Source organism: Leptonotus elevatus, chromosome 1 (genome assembly GCF_054856555.1).
Source record: "Leptonotus elevatus isolate MCC_2025b chromosome 1, RoL_Lele_1.0, whole genome shotgun sequence".
Lineage (NCBI taxonomy): Eukaryota > Metazoa > Chordata > Actinopteri > Syngnathiformes > Syngnathidae > Leptonotus > Leptonotus elevatus.
In genome coordinates this window covers 34,186,441-34,196,983 of record NC_141239.1, presented here as the reverse complement: position 1 = coordinate 34,196,983, position 10,543 = coordinate 34,186,441, and the positions used below count along the sequence as shown (strand labels likewise).

Sequence of the window (10,543 nt, the reverse complement as noted above, 5' to 3'; positions counted from 1 at the left end):
TAGGCTATCTTGCTCACGGTCCCTGACAATTCTACATTTAGGCAAAATTCAATGTTGTTTTGGTCCAGATGGTGCAAAATTAAGACACAAACTGCATTGTCGGTGAACCCTGATGTGGAGGAAATACATTGAATTTAACCTCACTTAATTGACTCACCTCTGCCCTTCTATATTTTTGACATGGATTGAGACGGTACTCCTTGGACTCGTCGCCAGCCAATGACAGGGCACATACAGTACATTCACACCTAAGGACAATTGAGAGTTTTTAACGAACCTAACATGCATGTTTTTGGAACGTGACCTCAGAGAAGAACCACACAAAGATGGGGAGGACAAGCATGTACAATATATCTGTGGGAAACAGAAAGTAATTCAATGGTGATAGTTCAACAGAGAAACTGAATGTTCTGATAACATGCGATGGACACACACAGCCTGGAAATCCAGACTCACTCGCGGCTTTGCCGGAGAGGGACCGCCCAATCAGTCGCATTTCAGAGGCGGGGCAAACATGAGCGAACAGACAGTGGAATGAATCAATGAGCAGAGAGCGAACGTGACGTCAGATAAGTGACTCGTTGACTTTCTTTTCTTTGATCCTTCCTCGGGTCTCCTGACAACCTCATGACACTATCTGAATTCTGAAGTATTCGGTTTAGGTGAACGGTATGGGATTTTAAATAGGTTTTAGGTGAATTAATGAGTACACACGAAGACGCACGCACACACACACACACGGGGGTGCACATGCACACTCTCACGCACAAACAAACAAAAAAAAAGCAATGGTGATGACATGTTGACTCGGTAAGATTACCGAATGAACAATACTGAGCTTTCTCGAGAAAAAAGAAAAAAAAGAAAAGCAACTCGAAGTATTTTTTTTTTGCGGAGATGGAGTAAAAATCCAACATGACTAATAGCCGAAGAGAAACAGTAGCGAATGACTTATGTCGTTGTTGCGGGAAAAACTTGAAGATTCATGGTGTCATGAGTCACCTGTTTTGATATTCGAACAGCGTGACGTCGCTCAGGAAGAGGAAGTCACGCAAATGGACAAATTTGATTGGCTGGCCTGTTTTCGGCCGGTGGCGAATTGCTGTCTATGGACGCCTATCCAGACCCACTTTCCCTTTCAAGAAAGTGGGTGTGGCTTGCCAGGCTAGGACACACATGCATTATGGACCATGGAATGCATTTACATTTCATCACAGGCCAACTTTATACAAGACATACAAAAAAAAAAAAAATCCAATATATAATTTTCCTACAATAATGTGCGTCTATACATGCTTAAATGTGATTGTCCAGCCAGGTATTCAAGCCAACATATTTTCCAATAAGAGCACTACAAGTATATTACAATAAAAGGATTAATAATGGGGGGGGGGGGGAGAGGCATAGAGAAACCATTTCAAATCATTAAAAACAAACAAACAATGAAAGCACACTACTTGAGAAACTACGATGGCAATTTTCCGTTTTTCTTGACTGTTCATTGTTTATCGTTGTTTCCATCAAATTTGTATTTACAGCAAATACTTGTTTGGATCAATCTAGTACTCGTAATCGGAATGTGGCGTCTTCTGAGACGTGCTCCGTGTGCTCTGGCTGCTCAGGCTTATGTGTCTCCTCAGACATGGGATTTTCTTGGCTAACAGCCTTTTAAAGTGGCTCTGGAACTTTTTACCCACAAATGTGTAAAACACTGGACTAATACAGCAGTAGAGGTAGGCGATATTCTGGGTCACAAACAATGCATAGTCCAGGCTGTCCGAGTCAGCGCACTCGACATCCGGACTGGACATCTGTATGGCTCGAAGGAGGATGACGACGTTGTAGGGGGTCCAGCAGAGGAAGAAGGTAAAGATGATGATAAATATGAGCTTGATGGCACGACATTTCTCCTTCATTCGGGTGGATAGGATGCGGACGGTGATGCTGACGTAGCAGTAGATCACCATCAGCAGAGGGACGAGGAAGAACACCAGAAATTGTTGATAGTAAGTGACCAGACGCCACAAGGCCATGGTGCTTTCAGAGTATCCCGACTCCTCACACACCAGCCCGTTGAAAGGACTCGTCCACACCTTTTGGAAAACCAGCTCTTTCACGCTGGCTATAATACTGATGCACCAAACCACCGCAGAGGAAATGAAAGCATAATTTCTCTTTCTGCTTCTAGCAGCTGCCACAGCATGGACCACTGCAAGGTATCGGTCGAAGGTCATGAGCGTGAGGAAAAGGATGGAGCTGTAGAAACCAACAAAGTAGGCGGCGCTGACCAACTTGCACAAAACCTCCCCAAAAATCCACTCGGACAGATGATATGTCGCCCAAAATGGGAGGCTGGTGGCAAACAGGATGTTGGAGAGGACCAGATTGAGCAGAAAAATGTTGGTCACCGTGTTGAGCTTCTCGTACTTGTAGATGATGTATAGGACCAGCCCGTTCCCAAGGTAACTCAGGAGGAAATTGACGTAGCAGAAAGCTGGGTTGAATTTGGAGCCAAAATTGTTGACATTTGACTTCCTGCAGAGTTTGACAGTTTCACTGACCACATAGCTGGGGTCGTATGTTTCGTTCGTGTTGAGAAGTTCCAAAAGGAGAGCATATTGATCATCGAGCGTGTCCATGGTTGGCGAGTGTTCTGTGGCACAGAGATATTTGAAAAATACATTAGTTGATCGTCCACTGGTTGAACACATTTTTGACTTAATCAAATGTGTCTTAATCCTTAAAACTGTATGCCAAGCCGTATCATTTAGAAAACGGTTAGACCACAGCTAAAACTAATTTCAAATTACATAAGTAACCTAAACTAAGGATATAAACTTATATTACGACTCATTTTTCATATTTCTGTGTTGGTCTTGATTTCGAAACAATCCGGCGTGTTATGAGAAGAGAGTGTTACGACTATACTATTATTACTCACTCAAAAGTGAGAACAGAAACTGCTGAGTTTTGCAGAAAAACATTCTGACTCTTCCATCTGGTGTGCAACACCATTGTTCCCAAAAGTGACTCATTCTCAGGAGTTTTAATAAAAGTAGTAAAAAGCAATGTTACAGATCAATTGCCAAGGAGGCGTTATTGAATTGATTTACAGCAAACCTGGCCTTCAGTCATTCCCAGTAGCGCAAGAACCAACCTGAAATGTCAGATGTGCAACAACCACACGATAGAGTACCCTGACAATCTACACTATTCACACATACACAAACCTGCAAACCAAGAATCATTTGTTTTTTTAATATAATTAATTGCCTCATTATATTGTAGGAATTGAAAAATCATAATACAAAATGTACACACTTTGTCACTGCCAAATTGTGTTATCTTACACTTTTAATGTGTTGGAACACAATGAAGCCGGGCTGTTTTTGTGATTTCAGTGATGTTAGTCAATGAAGATTTGATTAATTATATCACATGCATATTTGCTGATATCATATCTGCATAAAAATGTGGATGGTCTTTCCCACGCAGACAACAACATACTGAGTTGGTGAAGATTCAGACGATCATAAAAAGTAAATACCAGTAAGTAGTCAGTAGTTTGCAGTTACATTCCCTATGGAACGGTTCCATAGTAACTGTTATATTATTTGTGGAGCAATGAAAGAGCTGCAAGATTGATAGTTTTATAGTGTGTATATTGAAGAAATATCATGCGGTCAATAAGAAACTTTCTTTGTAGATGGTGCTGATTTGCCTCAAACGGTGTTGCTCAATATCATTATACTTCTCAAATCCTCCAAAGACACATGCACACAATATCAAGGAAATGATAGCCTATATTTATGCAGACACAAACATAAAAATGGATGCAATTTAAAACAGTATTATTCGCCTTTAAGTTTAAAGTAGGTTACTAGCATTTGATTCATGATCATGATTGCATATGATATAAAGATGTCAAATAATTGTATACCCAATTTACATTTTAATAACAAAGTGGATTGATTATTTCTGAAAATTCACACTTACTCATCTACTTACCAATGCTGCTTTCCATGGAAGAAATACAGGACAGCGACCACAAAGAAGCCCTTTAAATCTGTGACTACAAATGAAGACTGTGAAAGTAGGGAGGCCGGCACCCACAGGGGACGTGCACACAGATGTAATTTGCGCGTACATGTGCAACGCTACATAACAATGTTGATCAGTCAGCATTTATTTAAAAAAGAAAAGAAAAAAAAAGGGGAAACGGTTTTGGTATTTAAATCCAAAAGAACAACATATAAATGCTATGGAATATTGTATGTCTTGTACATACACCTCTTTACATTGGAGTGCAGCAATCAAATCTGTGTCGACAACATAAATTCACTTGACTGCTGTTATTTGTATTTCAGGTTGGATATCAAACTAAATGAATTATGAATGCAAGGCAAAGGAAACCGGGATGAAAGATGCAAAAGAGAGTAAAGAAAGCAGGTGGAAAATTACATGTTCAGTCATAGGAAACATTTAAGCAAAGTGCAACAGTTACAGGAAATCCGTCTTCTCACTTGATAAAGTATACATGTGAAATCTCTCATATCACCTTTCACACAGGCACACCAGAGACCAAATTATAGTACATTTTACAAACAGAAGAATCTTATATTTCCTATATCCAGTACTGCTGCTGAAACAGTGCAAATGTCTCCAATGTGGAACCAATAACTGTCATCTTATTTTGCTTTACAAGTATTTATTATATAACTAATGTGACAAGTGTACTGTATCACCCAATCACTCATTACATTTTTTTTGCGACTATACAGTGCTGCTCAAAGGTTTGTGAACCCTGCAGGCATGGCCATATTTTTTTGTATACAATATTAAAATAACCTTATTAAATGTTTAGTCATACCCCAATCTACAATGCTGACATTGAAAATAATGGACTTGAACAAAAAGAATGATAATATTGTGATTCATTATTGAGCCAAAGTTGTTGATTTAAGAAAAACTCAGATTTCATGGGTGCAAAAGTATGTGAACCTCACTTAATCAGACATTGCGCCTCCTTTTGCAATGAACTTCATCCAAACACTTTCTTTAGTGACTTATCAGTCTTTCTTTCATCTAATTTGGGGGATTTTTTCCACTCTTCCTTGCAAAATGCAGCCAGTTGAGAGAGGTTGGATGGGCGTCTAGATTAAACTGCCCATTTCATGTCCCGCCACAGTATTTTGAAAGCATTTAAGTCAGGATTTTAACTGGGCACATCCAGAACATGAATCTTGTTTTTCTTCAGACATTCCTTGGTTGTATTGCTTGAATGCTTTGGATGATTGTCATGTTGCATGATCCATCTTCTACCAGGCTGTAACGTCACAAAGAACGGCTTCAGGTTATGATCCAGGATTTCACAATATTCCTCGGAATGCATGATTCCCTGGATTATGTGAAGTTGTCCAAATCCTGAGGATGAAAAGCCAGCCCAGACTTTAACATTCTCACCCCCATGCTTCACTGTAGGGAGAAGGTTCTTTTGCTGGTATGCAGTGTTGACTTTTCACCAAGCATGACTGTTTTAGTTGTGACTCATCTGTCCACAGAAGGGACTTCCAAAAAGCTTCAGTGTTGCCTAGGTACTCGCTGGCAAAGTTGAGATGGGCAGTTTTGATCTTTTTTGTGAGCAGAGGCTTCTACCTAGCGAGACTTCCACGAAAGCCTTGTCGATTGACTTTTCTTCTGATTGTCGAAGCATGCACATGTCCCCGATGCAGCAAAAAAGGTCTGCAAATCCCTCGATGTGATGCACGGGTTGGCTTTCACCTGAATTATCATTTGTCTTGTGGTTCTTGCTGATATTTTAGAAGGTCGTCCCCTTCTAGGCATGATTGTAGTAATTTTCAGTGTTCTCTAGTTGCAGATGATCTGCTTCACAGTGGAATGATGAAGCAATTTTTTGTAGATGACTTTATAGCTTTCCCCAGACAGATATGCTGTCACTACTCACTTCCTGCGGTCCCCTGAGATTTCTCTTCCTCTCAGCATGACTGACCTGTATGGGTTCACCTGGGTAAGACTAAAATGATGTGGTTTTGTTTCTGTTTCAGTCAGTGATGCACAATTTCTTTGGTCCATTTCAGTGGTTAGTTTAGCTACCAATTTGTCCTACCTGGTCCTACTTGACTGCTTGTTTTAAGCAATGCAGCTCAGCGTTCACTTACTTTTGCACCTACACGAATTGATCAAAAACTCTTTTTAATTTAGTTTTGACTACACAATAGATTTTTTATAAAAGAAGAAAAAAAGAACAATGCATTGAAATGCTAAACCTACACCTGTTTTTTTCTTTTCATATAAATGAAATGGTTCAGATTGAACAACAAAATCAGGTTGAAACAAATGGAAGATCCAAATTGCTCAAGAGGTTCACAAACTTTTGAGCAGCACTGTATGTATGATAGCTTAGCAATTAGCATGGCTTCGCCATTGTTCTCGTGTTGAATGTCCACCCTTCGTGATAGCAACACTGGGGCCCGACCAATATTTACACATTTATTTTTTAGTCCCCTTTACATCCCAATATAGCATTTTCATTTATATTACAAGAATTTAATGGACGTTTTCAATGATCCTTTTCACATTTGTTCATAGGAGGGTTAGCAAAGAAATTGTGCATCACTGACTGAAACAGAGACAAACCCACGTCACTTTAGTCTGGCACAGGCCCAGATAGCAACACCAGCTTATTGTGAAACTCTTTGTAGTGATCGACGATGGTACAACAAAGCTAAAAACTATTAACTTGTGACAAAACCACGGACGCTTCATCTTTAATGGCTGCAATGCATGTACATTGAAAATCATTAATTCATTCAGTCATAACTTGCTTATTTCTCAAGCGGTTTTCATGATGCTTATTTATGTGACGCCAAAGCGTGTGCTATCAATACAGAACATGCGTCCTCTATATTTTGGTTTGGCAACACTTTGCCTGTGCTGGCATTAAAGTTGCCATAGGCTCAGCATGTCATATACCTGTTCCTATCTATGGTAAACGTAAAGCCAGAATGATGATTAAATTAACCGTAGCTAATGTTGACGGTCTTCTGCCCAGATTTAATTATAACTGTTTTTAATTTAGTTATAACTGCTTTAGTTTTCTCAGTAAAGCTTGGTGAGTGAATCACACTTAATTTGCCATTTGGATGGGGGGAGAGAATGTGTTAGAAAAGGATTCCTTTGTAAGTTTTATTTGCTGCAAAGGTGCCATTTTGTCTGAGACCTACTATATTTCGACATCAATCGGCCATCTGTCAATGTGTATTGAGTGCTGTCTGTCTTGGGAGACGGGGAGGGGTGGGGCTTAAGGGCAGGGCTGGTGAGAAAGGGGAGAGGGGAGGGGTCCGCTATGCTGAAAGTATAAGACGACTGCAATTGGGAGGAATCGACACACTTGCAAGAGGAACTGCAGCATTTTGTCTGCAAACGTGTCTGTGTCCAGAAATTTCTGTAAAATAAATCCTTCGAAGGACCTGTTCATCGATCTCCAGTCTGTATTCAGAAATCAACATTCTCATTACCCGGAACAATGGGAACACGCGGAAAACTAAAGGATCGTTTTCCAACACTATCCATTTAAGCGAGATTGAATTACAACAACAAAAGAAACAAACAAAAATGTTTACCAAGTGTGGTGGCATTTAATTTGGAACATTGACTCACAGTAAATTTGCTTTCATACCCTCAACTTCACACACAAATTCAGATAACTTATAATCTTATCTCCACAGCAGTAAAAAAGTGAAACTACATAATAAATAAATGTGGAGAAAAAAAGAATATAAGCATAAAATGACTCATTTCTCAATACATTACATACTATAGATGTGGTTACTATATGCACTGTGCATGATTCAAAAAGAAGGAAGTTGTGGTTGGTGAGGCAGTTGATTTTTTTGGGGCCCCCAAATCAATTTGAAAATGTCAAGTAGAAGACATTACATAGTCCATTTTGTCTCGATATCATTGACTTGATGAGCGCACATTACTCTCCAGCAATTGATGCAGGGCCAATTCTACCTTGAAGATGTCATGAATAGTTGCAGTCAGTATCCTCTATCCTGCAATCTGTTGCTGGAGGATTCATCAGGTCGATAGTCTGCCCTTCTTTGAGCCTCAAAACTGCCAGCTTCACACTCCATCTACAGGGCATAACACAACAAGGCAGGGTTTAAAATAGTTGGCTAAGTTGTTCAGTCTGTGACTAATGTGGTGTCCGTCATCAAATCACAACCTCAAGTCAAAAACTGTCATATTGCTGATCACCTCCAGACATACTTACTCACATCAAGCAAAACAATATGGTGAGCAGAAGACTGATAAATGACATCAGTGACCGCTTGCTAACTGCAATTTTCCAACTTTTCAACTAATCAGTGGGCCTTTTTTGGAGCAGAAAAGGACTTGAGAATAAACTTGGAAATGAGTAGCAATCATACAACAGTGTGCTTGTGGGTAAAATATAATCATAGTTACAATTTTGCAATACTTTAAGACAAGTGTACTCCGAAGGAACAGAGTGTACAGTACATACCTGTTGGTGATTGGGTCTCTAGTGGAAGATGTATATAAATAGCCACCAGTTTTTGACCCAGTCACAGGGATCTTCATCTGCAAAACCAGTGAATCTCTAATGAATACGTACAGTACCTCAACGCAAATGAATAAACATCCAAATAGTGTGTTAAAAAAACTTGACTTTCCTTTCAGAGTCAGCATGTGTGAGTTAAACCAACACATTTCTGAAAATTGTTATTGTGTTCACGGAGAAATGGTTAAAAGTTTACTTTTCAACAAGCGTGCACTAAGTTATATTGAGCATGCTGCTTAAAAATCTGAAATCTGAGAGCAGAACTCTTAATCATGTGGCTTTTAAAATACAGTACCTGTGCAGTTTGTTGGGCTAGTCGATTGTCTCTGTCAGTCAGATGGATGTTGTGAATTTTTAATGGTGGGGCGCCCAAACTCTCCATGGCGTCCGAACATGCTTCCAACTTCTGCAGAGCCAATTTGTAGTAGTCGGAGGCAGCCAATTTCTCTTATGTGATACAAAACAGAAATGAGGTTTACATATTTATTTATTTTTATTAATCCAGGTGTCACACAGTGTAGGGGTGAGTCACATGCTGAGTTACCCATCCCTGTTTTTCTTTAGTACAGTACTGTGTAAATATATATATATATATATTTCACATTTTCTGTCCCTATGTACACTACACTGTGCCTACAGAAGTCCAGATCTAAATGACTTAGACCACTTCACTTCTACTAAAGTACTCACTCTGCATCAGGTAGTACATGGTGACAAGCCCACTTCCTGTCAGCAAGGTGGAGAATATGGCGAGCTGTTGCAGTTTGCTGGTGGAAGCCCTCATCTGCTGTGGCAAGAAATAAAAAAAAAAAGGAAATGCACAGGACTCTTGTCTTGTCAACATATGGATTCCTTAAATAATCATGGGTCCTCTTTCCATTACTCTACTGAATAAAATCTGTAGTATCCTGTAAGGACAATAGAAAGAAACTGATTTTGCAGTTTGTTCGCTTGTGGGAACCAGAACCAGCTGCTGTCAAACTGCCCAATTAGTGCAGGGTTGAGCAAACTCGGTTCGACAGGGCCGGCTTCGGCTGTCATCAACTACGTCATCGAAGCATTTACACACACTAGGTCACACACTAGTTTATGGCACAACACCTGCAGGTTTTGGATGTTTCCCTTCTCCAACAGCTGATATGATCAGCTTATCAGCAAGCTCTGCGTAAGACTGATAACGATCCTTCTTAATTAGAATCAACCGGATTGGAGGAGGGAAACCTGAAAAACCTGCAGGATTCCGAGCCCTCGTAGACCGAGTTGGCCCACCTCTTCCTGAGTGAGAAGTGAACCCACGCTGTCAGACGAATGAACGACTCGACTCTTAGTGACTATTTGACAAACATTTATATTAATCTAAAAATCACATTCATTTCTAGGAGACTTCCGCATTTCGAATGCTTAGATTTGCTATGAAGCCAAAGACCATTTAAAACGCTCACCTTGCCATTTATCAGTGAGGACAAGCCTGCTGGAACAACTTCCGTAAACGTAAATTATTGGGTGCGCTCCATTCCGACACCACAGTGTGCCTGTCGGCTTCAGGAAGGCGGGTACTATTACTGTAGTTGCATAGCAACACTATACTGTACTTCTTTCCTGGTTCCCTACAGAGACAAAAGTCTTTTACATGCCATTTAACTTCATATGGAAATAAATGTGTGGTTTAAAAGTGTACATTCCATCATATACAGTACGGTATATTTTAGAGTAGCAGTAAGACAAACTCTAAATCTAATTTTCCCTTTTCTTCCATCGCCAGCGAAGCGGAATCCGTGCAGTGTCGAGGAAAAAAAGGGCACGTGCGTAGACAATGTCTTAAATTAAAAGTAATAATGAAAAAAAAAAACCCCGAAAGGGTTAACTTGATTAACTTTTCCACACAACGTTGATACTATACTGGTCCAAAAAGGGCGTTCAAAAGCAATGTTATCT

The 10,543-nt window shown here is 39.9% G+C and overlaps 2 protein-coding genes across 4 annotated transcripts; both read right to left on the bottom strand.

The window, feature by feature from the left end:
• Positions 1-1,200: 1,200 nt before the first annotated feature.
• On the bottom strand, positions 1,201-4,131 carry LOC147181816 (C-C chemokine receptor type 1-like). Its single transcript, XM_086076339.1, has 2 exons — positions 4,009-4,131; positions 1,201-2,653 (listed from the first exon to the last, which is right to left on the bottom strand). The coding sequence occupies exons 1-2, from the start codon at positions 4,022-4,024 to the stop codon at positions 1,560-1,562; spliced, it is 1,110 nt and encodes a 369-aa protein (XP_085932465.1). The 5' UTR covers positions 4,025-4,131; the 3' UTR covers positions 1,201-1,559.
• Positions 4,132-7,652: 3,521 nt separating this feature from the next.
• coa1 (cytochrome C oxidase assembly factor 1) lies at positions 7,653-10,439 on the bottom strand. Of its 3 annotated transcripts, none has more exons than XM_086094403.1 (5): positions 10,051-10,439; positions 9,299-9,392; positions 8,904-9,055; positions 8,552-8,628; positions 7,653-8,159 (listed from the first exon to the last, which is right to left on the bottom strand). In XM_086094403.1, the coding sequence occupies exons 2-5, from the start codon at positions 9,390-9,392 to the stop codon at positions 8,048-8,050; spliced, it is 435 nt and encodes a 144-aa protein (XP_085950529.1). In that variant the 5' UTR covers positions 10,051-10,439; the 3' UTR covers positions 7,653-8,047. The 3 variants fall into 3 exon arrangements, with proteins under 3 accessions (XP_085950529.1, XP_085950539.1, XP_085950548.1); XM_086094413.1 differs by having other exon boundaries at positions 9,299-9,395; positions 10,051-10,163; XM_086094422.1 differs by lacking the exon at positions 10,051-10,439 and adding an exon at positions 9,878-10,019.
• Positions 10,440-10,543: the final 104 nt, after the last annotated feature.